Source organism: Primulina eburnea, chromosome 18 (genome assembly GCF_022965805.1).
Source record: "Primulina eburnea isolate SZY01 chromosome 18, ASM2296580v1, whole genome shotgun sequence".
Classification (NCBI taxonomy): Eukaryota; Viridiplantae; Streptophyta; class Magnoliopsida; order Lamiales; family Gesneriaceae; genus Primulina; species Primulina eburnea.
In genome coordinates, this window is record NC_133118.1 from 31,640,791 (window position 1) to 31,664,357 (window position 23,567).

Sequence of the window (23,567 nt, forward strand, 5' to 3'; positions counted from 1 at the left end):
TATTATTTAATTTCAAATAATTATGTAGAAATTTCTAGATTAGAGGAAACAACTCGTCATTTTACATTCTCCTTGCACGATTTGATTTTACAAGTTTCTCCACCTAAATGAAAAAGTGTATAAAAGGAATTAACCATAATAATTGTATAAAAAAACATAAAAGGAGAACCATGATGTAAATATGTAATTGTATTATGTCGTGTGTGTATGTATATATATGTATCATGTATATATATGTATCATGATGAGTATACACATATATCTCACTCCAATGTTGATGCTACAATGACATCATGAAGCTTTCTTATTCTTGTTGTCACGTCCCGAGATCATCCGAAATTGTTTAACAATCACAAAATCATAAAATAGCAAGTCTCGTAGTACAATATAAACTAAAACCAGTTTATTTCATAAATAACTCGTTTTTACAACGAAATTTCTCAAAGAAACAAAAAATAATCGAGGAAGGGTTTTACAAATCAATTGAAATTAAAATAACATAACCAAAAGAAATTCTTAAATTCGAAAACCAGCCCCAAAACATAGTATTTTTCTCTTTTTATAACTGATCCTCGTTCGACACCGTATACTTGGTAAAAACTAATGCAACAAGTCCTTATAGCAGCTACTTGGCATACGTTCTTGTGTTAGAACGAAATCACATATTTATTTATGAGATAAAAATAATTGGAATGGATGGAAATATATTTTCAGCTATTGTTATTTTGGTTAAATTTAATCAAGCTAATTAATAGTTTAGACATAAAGTAGTTTCCACCTTGTTTAATATGTATGTATACTCGATGTAGCTTTGCAATAGAGAGAAAGGATATATACAATTAAATTGATAATCTCTTGAATGATCTTTTGCTCCTATGTATCTGCCAACGGAATAGTAATCCAACAACTCGATTACCACGTTTTGACCGTTCGGCTAGCAATTATAATTATTTCTTTCTTTCTACATTGTTTATTTTTTTATAAACATCAGTGCAAAACTTGTGTGAGACGGTCTCACGAATCTTATTTTGTGAGATTGATCTCTTATTTGGATAATCCATGAAAAAATATTACTTTTTATGCTAAAAATATTACTTTTTATTGTGAGTATCGGTAGGGTTGACCCGTCTCACAGAGAAAGATTCATGAGACCGTCTCACAAGAGACCTACTCAAATATATTATATTCATTAGAGTCATTATCTTTTTACCAAAACATATAACTAGTGTTGATTGAATAATTCAAATTTTTTGAAATGTACAACAACTCGATTACCACGTATTGACCGTTCGGCTAGCAATTATGATTATTTTTTTCTTCGTACCTTTGTTTATTTTTTATAAACATCAAAATGGCCAGTTTTAAAACCAACCCTTATTTGTTATTTATATTATAAAAATAGATATTTAAACTTTATTTTTTGTTATTTGTATTTTATTTATTTATTTATAAATAAATTTTACATATATTTTATGATAGAATAGTAAATATTAACTTACTTTTATTATATTCTGTAATTTATTCTAAACCCCGATGTCTCCCCCTTGTTTCTTCATTCCTCTCATAAAACAACTACTGGCTACCTGCAAACCCTCGCCCGTTAAATTTTTTCTACGCCCAGGTCTCGGTAAGTTTTCTCTAGATTACGCATTACGAATTCCTCTGTTCTACATTTTTACCGTCGTTTCAGCTTATTGATCAGATGTGTTATTTGATTGGTCATTTTGGTTGGGGGTGGTTGGGGGGGGGGGGGGGGGGGGTGGTGGGGGTTGTTCGATAGCTTTGATTCTTCTGCCAGGTGTTGATCCACTTGTTTTCTTGTTGTTTATTCACATTATTTTGAGGGTGGTGGATTTATTGAAGGAGAAATTTTTGTGGAATATTATTCGTTTTAATCAATGCCCTTTAATTTATTCAAAATGATTCTGAAGGGTTTGCTTGTTAACGGGTATATTATTAAAATTATAATGTTAATGATTGTGTAGTCATTGGAGGCTAGATGAGGCTCAGTCGGAGCGTTGTTGTACCTGCCAAGTTCTCTTGCCAGTGTGGACGGCATGGGGTTATCAATACGTCAAATACTTGGCTTGACAAAGGTGTATTTTCTTCTGTGATTACAGATGTTTGATATACTTGGATTTGATTTTCAATTTTATGAAATGAAAATATGTTCTACATATTCCGTCATATATTATCATTATTTTTTGAGCTCAAATGGGAAGTATAAACATTGGACGCTGTTTAAGCTACAGATAATTGTGATTGTGGACTACAATCTACTTTTTCTCTTCATTTCTTTAACTTGGAGATGGCATGTAAATTCTTTGCAACTTTAACTTAGAAATTAGTTGGTTCTCAACTTTGTAAAAATGCTGATATCTGTCATGTATGACAGTTTCATTTGAGATGTCTGATGTTTGGCCCAAGTCAATTGTACAGTGTCGGGGAAAATCAATTACTCCTTCAGTGCCTTCTGATGCATCAAAAACGAAAAAGGCTAATAAAAGGGTCTCAAAGGATGTTCGCAAATCAATGGTGGAAAAATATGTGGACAAGTATGTGATTTCCATGTTTTCCCTGATTTACGTTTTGATATTAATTATTACACTCCAAATTATTTCTACGGTTTGGTCCTCACACATTTTATGCTTGTGTACTCTAGGTTTAAAATTGTTAGACTATTTGCCATTAAGGAGTGATTTGACTGATTTGCCTCCTATGATTTGTTTTCCTCATTGAATTTATCCTTTTCTAGATGATTTTTTTCCATTTTTAGCTTAATTTCTAGGATAGTTAGTTCCTTTTTTTTTGTAGGTCTGGCTGTATACTTTTATTAGTCTCAAACTACTTGATTATTTCTTCTACTCAGTTTTTAAATATTAAATTTCTATTTTGTTTTCTTTACATGTGTCATGATTCATGATAATATGATATGATACAAGTGAGTGAAAATTTGATGCATGGCCTTTAATGACGGGTTACCATTGTACCACAACCAATGAGTTACTGAAGCGTATTAAGGCTGATCCTGGGTGTATGCTAGTGTGATAGACCAGATAAACTTAGGTGTAATTGTTGCATTGCTGGTATAGTAGGCAAGGCATGCTCCTGCTTGCCTAGGTGTGGGTGCAGCCCCTGCTCGTAGGAGAATGTCGCATGGGCACATCTCTCTTGAAAGATCTGCCTAAGCGCTCGCTTTTCATGGGGTGCAAGCCACATCTAAAGCATAGTGAGGCGCGCTTCAGGTCTTCCAGTGATAAAAAAACCCAATGTTTATGATTGACTAAAACCCTAAGCCCCATCCCCATATTTCTCAATGGTAAAAAACTCAAGCGCTGCAATTAACTCCTTAAACCTGTGTTTATTTCCCTAAATTCACAAATAATGTGATTTACATGAATTTTGGTGCTTCAGCCTTTACGTCAACCACAGAGAAAACAAATAGGGTTTGGTGAGTAAGATGATTTTTTTGTTTTATTTACATGAATTATTTATTAATGAGATTTTGATTTACATTATTATTAATAGTTTGTGAATATATTTTGTTGCTACGTAATATTGTACTAAATTCATTAGTTATACTTCTTTGTGAAAGTGTGAGAATTTCAATTATGTTGGTCTGATTTACAGGTACAGAACAATGAACGCGGGGAAGTTCCCAACTGCAACCGATGCGAAAAAAAATGTTGGTGGTGGCTACTATGTTGTAAGAAGGATCCTTCAGGAGCTGGAATATACTTCATCTTTAACCATTGGCTTGCAAGAGGTCTCTCGAGCAAGGAAACCGGAAGAAGTCATCAACTCTGTTAAACCTTCCTTAGATGTACTGATCCCAGGCAGTGACTCTAGATTGGAAGCAGATAGTTTTGACACCCCATCAGCAGCAAAACTAGATAAGGAAAGCGAATTATTAACCATGGACGTCGATACGTCAGGCAGCCAAACAGAATCAAATTCCACAATTTTTTATGATGTTAAGAGAAATAGAGTTTTTGTGGATAAGGAAGTGGACAAGGAGAAGTCGTTATCTGAAGCCGAAGAGTTCTCCAGCAATTATGCAACTGTGGATGAATCAGTCTTGAATCTGCCGCCTGAGGACAGTTCCCTGAATGTTGAATCGGAAGAAGGGTCACAATCTTTAATTTCAGTAGAGGTAAACAACCTCTAGTTGTTCTGTTAATTAAATGTGATGCTCAGAGATCCAAGTCTGATTCTTGTGCAAGTTTAAACTCAAATATGACTCCGATCTTGAATAGATCGTAGGCTTATCGACTTTTTTTTCCTTCAAGATATGAAATGAAGCTGTTTGTGGTAAGTTTTGATTTTTTTTTATTTTTGGTTCTTATTTTGCTAGGGTGATAAATCAAAAGATAGCGGAACTCAATCTCACCACCTGATGGAAGAATGTGAAGGTAGTTTGCATCGTGATCTTGAGAGTACGGAGACTAACTTGAAAGAGATGGCTTCTCAAGATTTTCTGAAATACGATGAGCTGAATCCCGATGATAAGAAGCAAAAATCTAGAATACTAGAGATACAAGAATGGTAATATTTTCTCGCCTTGACTGTATGATATGATCTCTTTAAAGAATTAAAGAACTGCTATTTCATTTCGAACTGCCAACAATTTTATTGGAATATCTGTCATAGTCATACCTGTGCCCTGAAGTTCACATGAGCATGTTTTGTGATCTATTGTATTTGCGCTGTGATGATCTCTCCGTTTGTGGGAGTGCGGAATCAACTCAATATTGCTGGCTTATGTTGTATGGATTTGTGGAGAATTCGTTCATGTTGGTTTCTATGTCTTGTATATCGTCCAGTAAAGCATTTATGTTTATTTCTGCTACAGGGAGTCGCACAAAGTACCAGCTCCAGCTGCAGAACCGGAAAGCAACTCATCATTGTGGCAAAATCTGAAATCTTTTGCAAATGGTATATTAGGCATGTGGAGAAGATCTTGATTTCACGTGATAAACGAGTGTTTAAACAAATTTGGGTTTTGCGGTGGCTCTTGATCATGATGTTTGGTAAAACTGGTTCAGTCCTTGCTAGCATTGATAGACTACAAGGGTTGAAATCATGGCATGTGATCCACTCCGACTCTTATGGTGTTAACCATAGCTTCCGTCTACAAACTACAAACCCAGTACTGTTCAAAAAAATACCCCCAGCTAGCTTAGCAATTGTTCGAGGCCGAGGATATGTAAAGCCGAATTTCGTCACTTGTTCGGGGAAGGAGGGAAAACCCCGCCTCCAGTTTGAGGCTATTGAGTACTCTAAAAAAGACGGTCGTGACATCTGCAATGAAATCGAAGTTTTTTTTTTGTTATGTTGATGTTTTTGCAGGTGTCTTTATATCAAGGTCCCTTTGCACTATTTTGTTAATGTAAATCCGAGAATGCTTTAACATCCCTTAAAATTGAAGGCAAGCGTTAATTGATTTTAACTGAGTATTACATATTATTTTATTTATATATGTTTTTTACTATATATATTTATTTGAGTGGTATTATGTTAAAATTTTATTTTTCTTAAATTATTGATCACCAATATTAATTTATAAATGATTGATTCTGATATAAAACTAATTATCTATAATATGTATCTAAAAAAACATAGAAATTAAATAAAATTCGCAATATGTTAAAATTAGCAAAAACAAAAGTGATATTTATCTTAATAACAAGTTTAATGATTTTATTTTAACATTATTACGATAATTTAGTAAATTAAGAGAATTTTATTTGACGTTTGTCTATGTGTACTTTGTTTAAGTAAATTTTAGTTTTGATTTGGGTAAAATTCATTATTTTGTTAATTTATTTTTATTGTTTAATTCACTTTGAATGATATTTGAATGAAAAATATTTTTGCTGATTTATCATTTAAGAGAGCTGTATTATGTCGCGGATTGAAAAATTTCATATAAATAAGTGAATATATATGATTTATTACCATGATGTATTTTTATGTATTGTGTTTCGATATATTTAGATTGATAAATACTTATAACATGATGTTATTCAAACGACTTTAAACATTATCTAATTCTCGTTATTATATTTTTCATTATTAGTCACCTACGTGCATCGCACGAGTAATTCCTAGTTTATGTAAAAAAGTAGCTCGATTTTCCACGAGTAATCAGCGTCCGAGCCTTGATTAGAGCTAAGTAAATATATTAACATTTGCATTTATTTTTAGAAAATATAACAATATATAAATATTTCTACCAATCATCCATTACATTACATCTATAAAATGGTCAAATTTGAAAACAAAATAAAGCTTTAGGGAAAAAGAATATCCAAACTTTTGTCTCGCGTATACATTTTATAAATAAATTGAGTGAGTATCATGTGAGACCGTCTCACGGATCATAATCTGTGAGACGGGTCAACCCTACTCATATTCAAAGCAAAAAGTAATACTCTTAGCATAAAAAGCAATATTTTTTTATGAGTGACTCAAATAAGAGATCCGTCTCACAAATACGATCCATGAGATCGTATCACACAAGTTTTTGCCAAAGCGATGGTACCACGTACCTGTGAACCAAGAGATGACACCTATAGCCGGATGTTCAGGTAGATGACCTGTAATGTAGGTACATTGTCGACTAAATATACTCCCCGAGCTCTAGCTGCAAGCTTGGCTGCTTCCCTGACTTCCTGACTACCCAAAACCTAGACTAAAGATAACCCGAGTACCCTCAGACTGACTCGGATCTCGTACCCAGATCTCACCGGATGATACCAGGTTTATTTCACTAACCTTTAATTTCTGAAGCAGGTGTGGATTTCAATTTTGGTATGCATGTGGAGGAACATGGACTCGGCCGAATCATGTTTGTTGCTGATGACAACCCTCTAAGAATTTTCTCTCTGTTTTTTTGTTGGTATAGTCTGGATTTCTTGATTTTATATGCATGGTTCCTTACTGCAATATATCATGCTGTATTAATCTTCTTTAAATTATTGATAACATCAACATTTAAAAAATCAGACGAAGAAAAACTAAAATAATATAATAATAAAAAACAAAAACAAGAATGAAATTTGACCATATAAGTTCTAAGCCGTTCAATTGTGTGTGGCATTTTTGATAATAAAATATAAACAAAATAATTTACTATAGACATGTTAGATTTCTGAATTATGATTAATATATTTTAAAAAATAATTCCTCGATATTATATGTGGCGCCAAATACATGATCACCACACATAACGAGATCATTGGTATGTGAATTCTATGGCTATCTGCTTCCGAATTCCTCCTTCCCTCTCCAAATCCCGCTGCTTCAGCGGTCCCTTTGATTTCCAATTCTCCAGCAGAAGCCACTCGAATCCCTTCACGATACGCTGCAGCCAAGGTGATGGAAATGAAAGTATAGATTCAAATGCAGCTAACAAGCTCAAAAGCAAGCTATCTGAACAGTCTTCGTGGGAAGCTAAGGATTCTGAGGGCAAAGATTACTTGTTCAGGCTTGGTGCAGAGGCCGATAACATGAATATTGCTGTTGGAGCTAGAGTTGGCGTTATTGATGATCTATTCACCGGAAATTTCCTCGGAAAAGACTGTAATGGCTACATGTTTATTTCAAGATGTTGATTACTGTGTCTAGTTTAGAATTGAATGGATTCATAGAAGATTTTTAGCTCACAAGAAATTATGAAAAGTGTACTGAAAAGTTTTGCAATTGTTCTGTCTTCGCCTCGCGGTCATGCTTGCTTCTCTAAGTCCACCCTTTTCGACTCCAGCCATAAGAGTCAAAGAAATGACATCAAATGTAGTTAAATATTTTTCGTAGAATTTACTGAGGACTAAAGTTTATGTATGAAAGTTTTTCCAAGTTGTGTCGGAATTTGATTTGTGTGTTTATCCTCCAGCGGATATTGTGTTTGATTACCGGCAAAAGGTGACAAGGTCCTTTGAGTACCTTCAAGGGGACTACTACATCGCGCCGGTATTCTTGGTACGGTTTTGTGTTGATGGCTGATTTTGTTCTTCTCTGTTATTCTGTCATAGACATGGATTTTGGTTGTCTGATTTTCATTTTCGTGTTTTATATTTTTATGTGACAGGATAAAGTTGGTAAGGGGTTTTCAATCTACACAAAGATACTGACTTCATTTCAAAGGAAATGTGGTTGCTAATGATATTATTGGAATTGCAGTGTGCCACATTGTGAAGAACTACATTTCTCATCTTATCAATACCAAAGTTCCACTAATTTTGGGTAATAATTTATTCATACCCCAATTAGTTACAGAAAATCTGATATAACCAACTAAGTCGGATCTATCAGAGTAATTTGCACAATGCTGGATATTGTTCTATTCATTTCTCTTGACTGTCATTTTCTTGCTGTTGAGTTGAATTTAACACAATTTCTCTGTGGGTTCATTTGATTTAAAGATTATCTAAGCTTTGATTACTACCATCCCCCTTGGTAATTTTTATTGTTTGTCCCACCATTGCTAACTCTCAGTTGGATGACTAATTAGTTTCTGCAGAAATATAACCGTAATTATCTGACAATAATGTTGTTCACTTACTGTTTTGCAGGAGTATGGGGAGGAAAAGGGCAAGGTAAAACTTTCCAAACCGAACTTATTTTTCGGGCGATGGGGATTGAGCCCGTTATTATGTCAGCTGGAGAATTAGAATCAGAAAGAGCAGGTAAGCTGTCATTTGACAATGATTTATTAGTTGAACTTACTTGCTTTCTATGTTTTGATATTTGGTGCTTATTTTGGCTTTCTTGTGTCTTTCTATAGGAGAACCTGGAAGATTGATACGTGAACGTTACAGAACTGCTTCTAAAGTGGTTCAGAACCAAGTTAGATACTTTGATCTTTAGTACTGTTTCCAATTTCTAGCTTACTCAACATCTAATATATCTAAGTTTTCGGACTTCTGGGCACTTTATAGTAACCAACCACCCGGTTCCCTTCGTTAAATTATATCTTTCTCTTTGTTGCTTATGCTTACAGTCATATGAAAGTGAGTCCAGTTTAGTTTTAATGGTACAGGGAAAAATGAGCTGTTTACTGATCAATGATATTGATGCCGGACTTGGAAGATTTGGTAAGAAGTTGTTTTAAACTTGAAACCTGTAAAGGCTGTGAAGGCTTTCGAGCTCAGCTCTTTTGATTACCTCTTAGAATATTACTTCATGTATATCACACTCTGCTGTAAATGAATCATGAAAATTCATTAAATTATGTTCCTGAATGTTATTTTATCGTTTCCTCGCCTAGGTAACACTCAAGCTACCGTCAATAACCAAATTGTAGTTGGGACTCTCATGAATATATCAGATAATCCTACAAGAGTAAGTATAGGGCAAGAGTGGAGAGAGTCGGATATTACACAGAGGATTCCAATTATTGTTACTGGAAATGACCTTACAACTATTTATGCTCCGTTGATTCGTGATGGAAGGATGGATAAGTTCTACTGGTACCCTCTTATATTAATGATTTTGTTTGTGCCTAACAATTTATTCTTACCAATGACACATATGATGATTAAAAACCATTTATTATGTACATAGATGCTGATTTTAATGATTTTTGTACGCATGATATTTGCTGGATTGCGATCAAGAAAAGATATTTCTGTCTTCCCACATGTTGCATCTTGCAAAAAACATCCACTTTTGTACTTGTTATGACATGACCGATCCAGAGCAATTTTACTTGATGTCAACTCTAAAACTCACATTCTCCGATTCAGGCAGCCCACACAAGAAGATATTGTGAATATCGTTTACAGAATGTATCAGAAAGATGGTATCACAAAGGATGAGGTTATCAGCATAGTGGAAGAATTTCCGAATCAAGGTACCTCCATGGTTGTATTCATATGTTGTTGAAGAGAAGATCTTCTTGTTTTCTACTGTTTTTGGTTTTTACCATAATTTTGCAAGATTAATTTGACATGAACTGCTGCTTATGTATTCGGCATCTTGAAAGCATATCTACCCTATGTGGTTGTTTTAAAATGTGCAGGAACTGTTTTTGAAATTCAGGATGACATTTTTTCATATTAAATTGTTATGGTTGCATATGCAGTTACTCTGACATGAACTCAATGCTGATCATTGTAGCTATGACATAGATTTTGGTGGTGAGTTTTGTGGAGCCAATAACATGTTCAGAAAATCGCGACTTATCCTTATTCAGATAATTAGATTGGATTCTATATATTTGGAACTCGGATAGACCATAAGAAAAAGATCTAAACAACGATCCTGACTTACAAGGACTGGCATAGAACTCTACCTGTGTTGTACTTCGTTGTTGTTGTTTGAAACTAAATGATTAAACTTGAAAGGAGAGAAAAATAAAGAAGAACTTAAACCAAAGCCTATATCGGCATGAAGTTTCGCCTTTCTATCTCATTTTCTGTTTATTCGTATGTGCAGCATTGGACTTTTATGGTGCTTTACGGTCAAGAACATATGACCGCTCAATCCTAGAGGTATCGGTGAATTTCAGATAGGTCCTTGGACTTGTGTGTGTCAAATTCTTTTACTTTTCTTCCCATTTACCTGACTTAAACAGATTTTCCTGGTGAGTTTTACGAGTTTCGATTATAGAACCAATATTTTACCTTCAACAGCAAGGCTGAAAATTTTAAGGAAATACGTCAAATGCAATTTGTCATTGAAAACATAGCGTGACACAGTTGATTAAGGTAGCAATATTCTGTGCATTCTCCTGTCGTCATGGGTTACATATTTACTTGAACAAAATAATTCTTTGCTGCCATTTTAGATTTCTACACTGATGTTTAAATATTTCCAAATCACCTGTTCTTTGTGAGCCTTGTTATCCATGCATACTGAAAATATAGAAACACATAAAAAAGTATCTTCCATATTTAAACTTGAAACATGTAAATGCAGTAACTTTGTCCTTCGCGTCTTGTTCATGCATAATTCCACATCCTGAAACAATACCATCCTGCTTGTATGTCTGTTAACTTCGCGTCTTGTTTATTTTTCCTCCTATTTTCGCAGTGGGTAAACGAGGCTGGAGGTTCAGGAAATCTTGGTAAGAGACTGCTCAGGCAGAAAAAGGAAGGAAAACTTCCAGTCTTCACTGCTCCAAAGGTAACTTAACTCTGAATCTGATTATTACAAATTTACAATGATAATCTGCTTGTTTGATTTGTTTTTACATACATATGGACATGAACTTCGTGTAAGGCGAAACCCATATACATTTTTTAGTGAGATGCAAAACTTTTGGAATTAACAGATAAAGACTGAAAACTCAAATCAAGGCCTTGTGCACATTATTAAGCTAAACTGAGACAGGTCAACGGTTCCTTTTGTAGAACAAAAACTGGCTAAAAAGTTATATGAGATTCAAGTGTCCAGAAGGAATTTGGAAAAGAAGTGGAGGCTTTTTACCATACGCAGTAGCACGTTTCACGTCTATTGTTCGAAATGGATTCTAAAACTTAACTTCTCGTCAAGAAAATAGATGGAAGCTTTCAGATTCTGCTGTTAGTCCTGAGGAGACCGGGGAAAGCAAAAGACCCTTTTTTTTTACTAGCAAGAAATGTTTTAGAAAATTCAGAATCACAACTGTAAAAAATGCTGTTACCACAAGCATATGTTGTTAGTCTTCTAAGTTTTGGGTATCTCTTGTTTTGTTCTGCGACCCATTAATGTCCTAATTCCATTTGTTACATGTAACTCTTGTGCAGCAAACTGTCGAGGCTTTACTCGAATCAGGGAACGATCTTGTAAGAGAACAAAAGCTGATATTGGGAAACAAGCTTTCCAAGGAATACATGAAGAACATGGATGATCAGTAAACATGTTTGATGAAACCACATTTCTACTGCAACCTATTTGAATACTTCGTTGTATATTTTCAAAACTTCACGAAAACGAAAGATCACGAGGATATAGTCAAATTTATTTCTCATTCATTTGTACCTGATAAATACACATCAAACTGACCGACAGTACATGTGTTCAAATCGTTGAAAATCCATCAGCACTGTGTTATTTCAAAATAGTAATGAAAGTCAAGTCATTCAAGTCTGCCTTATCTAGAATGCTTATACAATATCCTATCAATTCTCGCATGACAGAAAGTCAACTATTTCGAACATGGTGTCTCAGCTTTATGAAAAACAAGAGCTTAAAGTTGCAAAAGCACAAAGAACATTAAATAAATATTTACTGATACATACGACGACTGAAAGCGATATGACCATTCTGTCGAGTGATAACATTGAAAAACAAATCTGACCATTGGAGTTTTTCAACTATAAATATACAGCTTTCAAAGAAAAGAAACAAAGACAGAATTGCCTAAACAACTAGTTCAACCAATTTTTCTCAACCTTACTTACATATTCTCTAAGAATTTCAAGCACTCTCAAGCTGGTCGCTTGACACACTTTGTAGTAGCCCGAATTCCAAATTGGGTAATTAACGGATTAATGGTGATTAAGAAGGTTTAATGTGTAATTTTGACCGTGGTCATGATCGGACGGACCGAAGATGGTTCGGTAGCACCGAAGAGTTCGGACGATCCGAAGTGGGTTCGGTGGATCCGATCATGAGGTGTCAAGAGTTGATCGACACGTCAGTTTACATGCAAGTTCGGATGATCCGAAGTTTAGGTTCGGTGGATCCGATCATGAGGTGTCAAGAGCCGATGGACACGTAGGAGTTCGGACGTTCCGAAGTGGGTTCGGTGGATCCGAACATAGCCTATAAATAGTGCTCGGATTTTCTCATTTGGCATTGCAAATTCTTGAGTTGTGTCTCATATTTGAGAAGTTTGGAAGGTTTCTAGGGTTAGTTGTCGGTCGAACGATAGCCAAGAGCTGCCAGGATTGGTAGCGTAGCGACGCCTGAGTTACGAGGCAATCGACATCAAAGGGCTGTCGACGGACGAAGGTAAACCCTAAACCTTTGGTAGTACTGGTTTTGCTAGTCTAGCATGGTAGTATTGTTCATTGGGTATGCTTTTGATGCGTAGGCTTGTTCTAGACCTGATTAGCGGTGTTGCGTAAGGCTAGGCTTGCTGTGATAGAGGTACGAAAGTACTATCCGAGATATCCTGGTCGAGTATACATCCTTATATGTGTTGCATGATTATGTGGTGCATTGATATATGTCATATGATGCATGCTATTATGTCACGTTTTATGATGCATGTAGCATTTCATGTTGAGCCGTATCTCCTTCGAGATAGCCTTTACTGTTGAGCTGTATCTCTTTCGAGATAAGCTATATCTTGTGGGGCCGCTCAGCCCTGTCTTGTGTTGTGGACGCATGGACACCGAGAGTACACAGTGGCCGACGGGTCCGGAGGGCTTCGGTGATCCGGGATATTTTAGGTCCACGTCTGTTCTTGTAGTGGATGCAGTGACCCAGAGGAGTACCGCGCGGCACTATCCACTTGGCGCCTCTAGACTGAGCATATTGAGATCCTTTTTTACTCCTGTTTCTTGACTACCCTGGTATCATATCATAGCATGTGCATTTCATATAGGTTTGTATACTCATGCTTTTGTACTGGGCGTTCTTATCGCTCACGTCCTCGGTTTTGTTTATCTTGGACACCCCATTCCCACGGGGCAGGCCTCAGGTTGGACAGCTCAGGAGGAGGAGGAGGAGGACGTTGAGTAGCTGGTTGGTTTAGTTCTTCGGTTCGATATGGTTGTACCGTATATTTCATTTTAGTTGAGTTGTCCTGGATTTTCGATTGGGTTGTATAACTATCTTTTGGTGACAGTTTTCCGCCTTTATTTCTGATTGTTTTTAATTAAGTTAATCGCATGCTTAGTTCTCGATTAGTAGGTGATTCTGGAACGGGTCACTACATTTATGGTATCAGAGCATGCTTACGATTTTGGGATATAGATTTCTGTTTTGGGATTTTCGTTGACCATTTTACCATTTTCCCCATTCTATCTTGTAGCGATGGCTGACCACTTTGGTGATGAGAGTAGTCAGGGAAGTGTAGGTCGTTGGGGTGACCAGGACGATCGTAGGCGTCATCGTGAACATCGTCATCGTCGGGATGGTCCTAGGCGTTTTGATTTGCACCGTTTCATTCAGATGGGGCCTAAGCCTTTAGTCGGCGGTGAGACTCCCGATGATGCTGAGGATTGGTTAGAGCGCATGGAGAGTTGTTTCCGTGCATTCCAGTGCACCGAGGAGCAGCAGATGGAGACCCTTGGTTTTCTTCTCGAGGGCCGTGCGCGCAAGTGGTGGCGATCGACTTCTGCGCCGATAGTCCAGTCCCAGGGTAGGGTGACTTGGGCCGATTTCCGTGCAGCTTTCATGCAGCTGTATTTTCCTCCAGCCCTTCGCCAGGCAAAGACGATTGAGCTCCTGAATCTTAAGCAGGGTAGTATGTCTGTTGATGAATATCAGCAGAAGTTCTTCGAGTTGTTACCATTTGCTCCTCATATCAGTGGCAGTTCTGAGGCCAAGTATGACCATTTCCTCCAGGGTCTTAACCAGGAGATTTTTGATCGAGTCACTGTCTGTGATAATCCTACTTCTTATGATGGGTTAGTGAACCGGTGTCGCCAGGCAGAGATCAGTCTCCAGCGTGGTAGGGCTATTCTTTCTTCTAGACCTCCGAGTACTTTGAGCCCTCGATCTCAGTCTTTCAAGAAGTCAGGTTCTTCTTCTTCTGGATCTGGATCACGGTCTAGCGGTGTTTTCCGCTTTGGTAAGAAGAAGGTTTCTTGTGTGCATTGTGGGAAGAACCATCCATCGGAGCAATGCCGATCAGCCGCGGGAGCTTGTTTTCAGTGCGGAGAGATGGGTCATCTCAAGAAAAATTATCCTCAGTTGCGAGGTGGAGCAGGATCTGGTTCCGGATCTCAGACGACTGTTCAGCAGAGGAGGCAGGGTCAGGCAGTGGGTAGTTCAAATCTTCGACCTCGTGCCCAAGGTCAGGTTTTTGCGCTGAACCAGGATCAGGCTGCAGATGAAACGGAGAGAGTCATAGCAGGTACTTTTCGTTTATGCGGTATTCCTGCTTTTGTTCTTATTGACACCGGAGCATCACATTCATTCATCTCTGCACGATTTGTTAAGCGTCATAAGTTACCGTATGTTTCTCTAGACGTCATTCTTTCCGTTTCTACCCCGATGGGTCATTCGGTGTTAGCTAAGCGTCTAGTGATGGGTTGTCCCTTAGATTTTGAGGGTAACGAATTGATTGCGAATCTTATGATCCTGGAGATGGAAGATTTTGATTGTATTCTAGGTATAGACCTATTGACTACCTACCGAGCTACCGTGGATTGTTACCAGAAGCTTGTTCAGTTTCGTACGACTGAGAGCTCTAGTTGGTTTTTCTATGGTGAGGGAGCGCGACCTCCAATGCCAGTAGTATCTGCTCTGAAAGCCTGTCGTGCTTTAGAGTCGGGCGGGGAAGGCTACCTCATCTATGCGATTGATTCATCCACAGGTAGTGTTGGTATAGAGGATATTCCAGTGATTTGTGAATTTCCTGATGTTTTCCCAGATGAGATTCCTGGTTTTCCTCCGGTTAGAGAGGTGGAATTTGGCATTGAGTTAATGCCAGGGACTGCACCGATTTCTCGTGCCCCCTATCGTCTTGCTCCGTCAGAGATGAGAGAATTGAAGCAGCAATTGCAGGATCTTCTTGATAAAGGTTATATTCGCCCGAGTGTTTCACCTTGGGGAGCTCCAGTATTGTTTGTCAAGAAGAAAGATGGATCTATGCGATTGTGCATTGATTATCGCCAGCTGAATCGTGTGACGATCAAAAACAAGTATCCATTACCTCGTATTGACGATTTGTTCGATCAGCTCCAGGGTACCTCTGTTTACTCCAAGATTGACTTGCGATCGGGTTATCATCAGATGAGAGTTAGAGATGATGATATTTCCAAGACTGCATTTCGTACTCGATATGGGCATTACGAGTTTCTAGTTATGCCATTTGGATTGACGAATGCGCCAGCAGTGTTCATGGATTTGATGAATCGAGTCTTTCGGGATTTTCTAGATCAGTTTGTTGTGGTTTTCATCGACGATATCTTGATTTATTCTCACAGTGTGGAAGAGCATATCCAGCACTTGAGGATTGTGTTGCAGATTCTTCGCGAGAAGCAATTGTATGCTAAGCTGAGTAAGTGCGAGTTCTGGATTGATCGTGTAGTATTCCTTGGTCATGTGATTTCCAAGGAAGGAATTTCTGTGGATCCCAGCAAGATTGAGGCAGTGCTGAATTGGTCACGTCCTACGACGGTGGCTGAGATCCGTAGTTTTCTAGGTCTGGCAGGGTATTATCGTCGCTTCATCGTGAATTTCTCTCAGGTAGCTAGACCATTGTCGCAGCTTACTCGGAAGGATGTTCCATTTGAGTGGTCATCTGAGTGCGAAGATAGTTTCAGAGAGCTTCGTCGACTTCTGACTTCTGCACCTGTTTTGGCGTTACCGTCAGGATCTGATGGTTTCAGTGTTTACACCGATGCCTCTTTTCAAGGCTTAGGGTGTGTGTTGACGCAGAATGATCATGTGATCGCTTACGCATCCAGACAGTTAAAACCTCACGAGGAGAAGTACCCTATTCATGATCTAGAATTAGCTGCTATTGTGTTTGCGCTAAAAATCTGGCGTCATTACTTGTACGGGGTTAAGTTTGAAATTTTTACTGATCATAAGAGTCTGAAGTATCTGTTCACTCAGGCTGAGTTGAACATGAGACAACGTCGTTGGATGGATCTACTTAAAGATTATGACTGCGAGATCAAGTACCATCCAGGTTCTGCGAATCTCACAGCCGATGCTCTTAGTCGCAAGGTGAGAGCCTCTGCACTTCAGACCAGTGCTATGATTAGTACTATCCAGGATTGTTGTTCATTGGGATTTAATTTCAAACATCGGAAAGGTATGGAGAGCATTCGTGTTGCTACCATTTTATCTGAGCCAGCTTTGTTCGCTCGGATTCGAGATGCTCAGATGTCTGATCTCAAGACTCAGAGATTAGCTCGGTTGGCTAGTGGAGATAGCAATTTCCATTATCAGTCTAATGGTCTTCTGTGTTTGTCTAATCGGGTTGTGGTACCAGAGGATGATACTTTGAGGGAAGAGATCTTGGCTCAGGCTCATCGAAGCAAGTTGAGTGTCCATCCAGGAAGCAACAAGATGTATAAAGATTTGAGGACACGATTTTGGTGGAAAGGGATGAAGCGCAGCGTTTATCAGTTTGTTTCCAAGTGTCTTGTTTGTCAGCAGGTTAAGGCAGAGCACCGTCGACCGGGAGGATTATTGTTGAACTTACCTATTCCCGAATGGAAGTGGGAGCATATCGCGATGGACTTCATTACTCACTTACCATTGTCTTCGAGGAATAGTGATGCTATTTGGGTAGTGGTGGATCGACTCACCAAGTCTGCTCATTTTCTGCCATATAACCGTGATTTCACTTTCGATCGTATGGCTCGATTGTACATTCAAGAGATTGTACGTTTGCATGGGGTGCCAGTTAGTATTGTCAGTGACAGAGATCCTCGTTTTACCTCACGATTTTGGGGTAGTTTCCAGGCGGTATTGGGTACGTCCCTAAGTTTAAGTACAGCTTATCATCCAGAGACCGACGGTCAGACAGAGAGGACTATCCGTACACTTGAGGATATGATGCGAGCTTGTGTTATGGATTTCGGAACCGCTTGGCAGGATCATTTGCCTTTGATTGAGTTCGCGTACAACAACAGCTATCATCGTAGTATTGGTATGGCACCATTTGAGGCGTTGTATGGGCGACGTTGTCGTACTCCATTATTTTGGGATGAAGTTGGGGAACGACATGTTGAGGGACCGGAGTTAGTCCAGCAGGCTATTGATAAGGTTGCAATAATCAAGAAACGGATTAAGATCGCTCAGGATCGACAGGCTAGTTATGCGAACACCAAGCGGCGACTTCTTTATTTTCAGCCAGGTGAGAAAGTGTTTCTCCGAGTTTCACCTTTTCGCAGGATTTTGAGATTTGGTCTCAAGGGTAAGCTGTCTCCGAGATTTATTGGTCCATTTGAAATATTGGAAAGCGTGGGAGATTTGGCTTACAGACTTGCATTGCCGCCATACCTATCAAGTATTCATGATGTATTCCACGTATCTTTGTTGAGACGATACGTAGCAGATGAGTCTCACATCTTGCATCCCTCTGAAGTTCAACTAAATTCGGATTTGTCTTACGTGGAACGACCAGTGCGGATTCTCGATCGCAAAGACAAGGTATTGCGGAATAAGATCATTCCTCTTGTCTTAGTTCAGTGGCAGCGCAGAGGCACTGAAGAAGCCACTTGGGAGTTAGAAAGTCGTATGCGTTCGGAGCATCCAGAGCTCTTTTGAGTTGTACTATGGTTGTAATATGGAGGTGTGTGTGTTTTTCTGTTGTAATCGAAATATCAGTTGTATTCAACAACCATTGAGATGTAATAACGATGTTGTTATTTCGTTTTGTTCATCCTCTAAGCTTGATTTCGAGGACGAAATCTTTTAAGGGGGGGAGAATGTAGTAGCCCGAATTCCAAATTGGGTAATTAACGGATTAATGGTGATTAAGAAGGTTTAATGTGTAATTTTGACCGTTGTCATGATCGGACGGACCGAAGATGGTTCGGTAGCACCGAAGAGTTCGGACGATCCGAAGTGGGTTCGGTGGATCCGATCATGAGGTGTCAAGAGTTGATCGACACGTCAGTTTACATGCAAGTTCGGATGATCCGAAGTTTAGGTTCGGTGGATCCGATCATGAGGTGTCAAGAGCCGATGGACACGTAGGAGTTCGGACATTCCGAAGTGGGTTCGATGGATCCGAACATAGCCTATAAATAGTGCTCGGATTTCCTCATTTGGCATTGCAAATTCTTGAGTTGTGTCTCATATTTGAGAAGTTTGGAAGGTTTCTAGGGTTAGTTGTCGGTCGAACGATAGCCAAGAGCTGCCAGGATTGGTAGCGTAGCGACGCCTGAGTTACGAGGCAATCGACATCAAAGGGCTGTCGACGGACGAAGGTAAACCCTAAACCTTTGGTAGTACTGGTTTTGCTAGTCTAGCATGGTAGTATTGTTCATTGGGTATGCTTTTGATGCGTAGGCTTGTTCTAGACCTGATTAGCGGTGTTGCGTAAGGCTAGGCTTGCTGTGATAGAGGTACGAAAGTACTATCCGAGATATCCTGGTCGAGTATACATCCTTATATGTGTTGCATGATTATGTGGTGCATTGATATATGTCATATGATGCATGCTATTATGTCACGTTTTATGATGCATGTTGCATTTCATGTTGAGCCGTATCTCCTTCGAGATAGCCTTTACTGTTGAGCTGTATCTCTTTCGAGATAAGCTATATCTTGTGGGGCCGCTCAGCCCTGTCTTGTGTTGTGGACGCATGGACACCGAGAGTACACGGTGGCCGACGGGTCCGGAGGGCTTCGGTGATCCGGGACATTTTAGGTCCACGTCTGTTCTTGTAGTGGATGCAGTGACCCAGAGGAGTACCGCGCGGCACTATCCACTTGGCGCCTCTAGACTGAGCATATTGAGATCCTTTGTTACTCCTGTTTCTTGACTACCCTGGTATCATATCATAGCATGTGCATTTCATATAGGTTTGTATACTCATGCTTTTGTACTGGGCGTTCTTATCGCTCACGTCCTCGGTTTTGTTTATCTTGGACACCCCATTCCCACGGGGCAGGCCTCAGGTTGGACAACTCAGGAGGAGGAGGAGGAGGACGTTGAGTAGCTGGTTGGTTTAGTTCTTCGGTTCGATATGGTTGTACCGTATATTTCATTTTAGTTGAGTTGTCCTGGATTTTCGATTGGGTTGTATAACTATCTTTTGGTGACAGTTTTCCGCCTTTATTTCTGATTGTTTTTAATTAAGTTAATCGCATGCTTAGTTCTCGATTAGTAGGTGATTCTGGAACGGGTCACTACACACTTTTATCAGTTTGTCATATCATTAAGATCATAATATGCTACATCAACACCTCAAGCCATCAAGCCTAACCGTTGGGTTTTTGTATTGATTTTTCTGGCAAACCGAGGATTCTTGAACATACAGATTGTAAAGTGATTACTAAGATTTTCAATTTAGTCAGTGATAAATCTTAGCTGAAGTGAATTGTTACAGGATGTTTTAAAACCAAGTCTTTAGTATAACCTTCTAAGTGGAAGAAGAAGTGACGTAGGAGTGTTACCTCCAAATATTAAGAAGAATTCTTGTGTTATTTCACTACTCAATTTACATTATTACAAATCACATTTCAAGATGTTTCTTGTTAAACTGTCAAACCACTTTATATAGTTTATCACTGGTCAAACCGAATCATTTATGCACATATCTATTTTTCAGTAGTCCAACAAAACAAGTCGTTCACAAATATCTCTTAAGACGATTCAAAGAGTCGAAAATTTTATTTTAAAAATGTTTATTCACATTCTCAAAACTCTAATCTGATCCTAGCATACATATAAATTTAAAAAAAATTGGAAATGTGTTTCAATTAAAATTGATCTTGAACTCGAGAAACTTTGATGTCGATGTACACTTATAAGTTACACAATTGTTGTTACTTATGAATTATGATAAGATGGTCTTGAACCATCGTTAATATGGCAAATGGAATTTTTGATTATTATATAAATATAAAGGGATTGTTTTTTCCTGACATGATATAATTGAATTTTAAATCTTTAATCCAAATTCAACCAACTTCTTCGGATGATTTCTGAATTGGATCGACTGATTTGAAATTTTTTAACCTTTTAGTATTTGTCGATTTTTCATTCATACTCAAAATCGAATCCTCTGATAGGAACATGTCTTTCTTGAGATTTATTAATGTTAATTAGATGTAATATGTCTGATCCATAGCCGATGGATCAACTTGTCTGATAACTTGTTGTAATCAAACATATGAGTTAAGACATTATATTAATTAAAAATATGTCTGTGAGACGGATCAACCTTACTGATATTCACAATAAAAAGTAATACTCTTAACATAAAAAATAATATTTTTTTAATAGATGACACAAATAAGTTATATGTCTCATAAAGTGAAAGTGAGACCTATAAATATTTTATTATGAGATATTACTAAAATTTATAAGTGTGGTTAAAATTTATTAGGTACATAATCATTTTTTCCACTTATTCTGAAAACAATATATAATTATATGATACTACTCAACAACAAAATAAATAATATCTTAAAATTATAAAAAATTATTAAATATATTTTTCCACCTTAAAATTTAAATATAAACAATATGATGTTATTTTTGTGTCAAATTCTTAAATTTTTCCTCAAAATGGAGAAATGATTTGTTTTTGTGTTTTTGCTTGGATTTCTTAGGCCAGTCTTGAAAGAAGTGGCTTTTTTTGGGAAAAATTAAATGATCTAATATCTTGATCATTATTTACTGAGTATGTTTTTTGTAAGACGACTTCACGAATCTATATTCGCGATTGATCTATATCCGTGAGACGAGTCGACTCGATCCATATATAAAAGGAAAAAATAATTTGAAATAAAAAGTATTATTTTTAATAAGTTGAGTGGAAATCCATCTTACAACACAATGTTGAACGAACAAGATGTAAACTATCTTATCCATCTATTTAAATTTTATTATAACATTTTTTAGATATGTGAAACCATTATATTTATCTTAATAATAGTAATAGATGAAAATATTAGAAAATTGTATTTGTGTATCTACTAATTACTTTATTATAATTATAACACTTTAAATGTATAATCAAACTAATTAATATTGTTTAATTGTAATTGATATACAACTAATTCATACTATAATGTATTTTTCATTTACGTCTCATACATCACTACAAAAAAAATTCTACTTAATCCGTCGCTAAAACCGTCACAAATCAAATTAACGACGGATTCATTTGCCAAATATATTTTTATGCTCCCAAAAATTAGAATTATTACGGATTGATTCAGAAATATGAAATTACAAATAATTTATATAATTATTTTGATTAGTTGTTAAAATATATTAACATTATTTTATCGATAAATATATTTTTCATTCAAATGAATGTGGTGGAAAGACGACACTAACCCTGATTTCTTCCTACTTCTTTTTTAAGTGGACTCAGGTGGACCACATGGACCTGCCGACACACAACACCGACTATAGACTAAAACCAAATCTATTGCATAAAATTAATTATTTCCCAAAATATTCTCACAATGACTTCTTTCTTAAAAAAAAAATTAAATTTAAAGATGCATTAATATATGAATATTTTGTTCCAAAATAAAAATAAATAAAATTGGAAAAAAAATTGTATAAGTACACAAAAGATGCATTATTTGGTGTATGACGCATTAAAAAAATTGTTATAAAACCGTCTACGGAGTTTTTTTGTGAGAAGAATTTCTTACGTTATTCAACTCATGAAAAGTTACTACTTTTTATGTCATAAGTATTTGTTTTCACTCCAAATATTAACCAGATCGATCAGTCTCACAGATATTGAAATGTGAGACTGTCACATGAAACCAACTTCAAATCTTGATTTTGAATAAAAGAAAGAAAGAAAAAATAAGGTTAAAAAATCAAACATGGACAACATGATATCATTTTTTTTCCTTTTATTGCCGACAAATTCCATTTGTTTTTTTTAGAAAATAAACAAGTGGAAGAAAGAGGTAAAATATGGTCCATATTTTATTTTGACTATATAAATTAAATGTTCTCTAAGTTGAATATTTGACTTTATTCTTCCAATTTTCAATCCTCACCGACTGGAAAATAATGTAACACACATCACACTCGATCCATGCTTTTGCTACTTTATTTATAAAACCATTTATTTTGAAATGTAAAACTACCATGGATAACTTCATAATACACAAGTTTGGAACGATATTTCATATTCGATCTAATTGTAACAAATATCTTCTCGAACTTAAAAAAAAAACAATATACAACATCATCATATAAGACAATCGAACAAATATCACACAAAATAACGAAGAGATATACCAAATATTTCACGTATCGAGTTAGATAAATTAAGTTAAAACCCGAACTCGAAATCTCTTTCTTGCAGCAGGGAACTAAGCATGCATTGAAGAATAAACATAGAGTTGCCAATAAGAACAATAATTCATTTTACATATTGTATAAAGCATTCGTATCTTTGGTTCATCCAACATTTTGTTCTAATTTTACGATAATTAGAGCTAATTATTATCTTTAATCATATTTTTTTTTATCATCTCATTTTACGAGCCAATCGATAGCATTTTGGGCTTAGTTTCTGCCCAATTTGTCACTAAAATCCAATTAATTTTTAAGTCCGACGAAAATAATTTTAGATTTTGATGTCAGATGAGCGAAATGTAAGGTACATCCCAATTCTTGTAGGCATTAAACAGATGATATAAATGTATCAATTAAATCCTAATTAATTTTGTTACACGTAGAGTATACAACACACATTTTGCTTGCCAAAAAGTTTGAAAATCGTTTTTATTTTAAA

At 36.8% G+C, this 23,567-nt stretch overlaps 2 protein-coding genes across 4 annotated transcripts; both read left to right on the top strand.

Annotated features, from left to right (window-relative positions):
• The first annotated feature begins 1,515 nt into the window (after positions 1-1,515).
• On the top strand, positions 1,516-5,449 carry LOC140819951 (uncharacterized). 2 transcript variants are annotated; one of them, XM_073180229.1, is made up of 6 exons: positions 1,516-1,627; positions 1,986-2,096; positions 2,396-2,555; positions 3,631-4,153; positions 4,355-4,545; positions 4,853-5,449. In XM_073180229.1, the coding sequence occupies exons 2-6, from the start codon at positions 2,000-2,002 to the stop codon at positions 4,962-4,964; spliced, it is 1,083 nt and encodes a 360-aa protein (XP_073036330.1). In that variant the 5' UTR covers positions 1,516-1,627; positions 1,986-1,999; the 3' UTR covers positions 4,965-5,449. The 2 variants fall into 2 exon arrangements, with proteins under 2 accessions (XP_073036330.1, XP_073036331.1); XM_073180230.1 differs by having other exon boundaries at positions 2,440-2,555.
• A 1,757-nt stretch (positions 5,450-7,206) lies between these two features.
• Positions 7,207-11,972, top strand: LOC140819536 (ribulose bisphosphate carboxylase/oxygenase activase, chloroplastic). Of its 2 annotated transcripts, XM_073179672.1 has the most exons (11): positions 7,208-7,584; positions 7,895-7,990; positions 8,182-8,244; positions 8,574-8,687; positions 8,786-8,847; positions 9,041-9,095; positions 9,269-9,470; positions 9,747-9,853; positions 10,438-10,493; positions 11,035-11,127; positions 11,730-11,972. In XM_073179672.1, exons 1-11 carry the CDS (start codon positions 7,257-7,259, stop codon positions 11,838-11,840), a joined length of 1,287 nt encoding a protein of 428 aa, XP_073035773.1. In that variant the 5' UTR covers positions 7,208-7,256; the 3' UTR covers positions 11,841-11,972. The 2 variants fall into 2 exon arrangements, 1 of the variants encoding a protein (XP_073035773.1); XR_012115231.1 differs by lacking the exon at positions 11,730-11,972 and having other exon boundaries at positions 7,207-7,584; positions 10,438-10,585; positions 10,701-11,127.
• The last annotated feature ends 11,595 nt before the right edge of the window (positions 11,973-23,567 follow it).

What these genes read in the sequence shown, in the direction of transcription:
- LOC140819951 (XM_073180229.1), top strand. Translation starts at nt 2,000, where the DNA reads ATGAGGCTCAGTCGGAGCGTTGTTGTACCTGCCAAGTTCTCTTGCCAG. An exon ending in AAATACTTGGCTTGACAAAG is followed by an intron (nt 2,097 to 2,395) that starts GTGTATTTTCTT and finishes CATGTATGACAG; the next exon opens with TTTCATTTGAGATGTCTGAT. An exon ending in GTGGAAAAATATGTGGACAA is followed by an intron (nt 2,556 to 3,630) that starts GTATGTGATTTC and finishes TCTGATTTACAG; the next exon opens with GTACAGAACAATGAACGCGG.
- LOC140819536 (XM_073179672.1), top strand. Translation starts at nt 7,257, where the DNA reads ATGGCTATCTGCTTCCGAATTCCTCCTTCCCTCTCCAAATCCCGCTGC. An exon ending in AGGATGGATAAGTTCTACTG is followed by an intron (nt 9,471 to 9,746) that starts GTACCCTCTTAT and finishes TCTCCGATTCAG; the next exon opens with GCAGCCCACACAAGAAGATA. An exon ending in GGAAGAATTTCCGAATCAAG is followed by an intron (nt 9,854 to 10,437) that starts GTACCTCCATGG and finishes TCGTATGTGCAG; the next exon opens with CATTGGACTTTTATGGTGCT.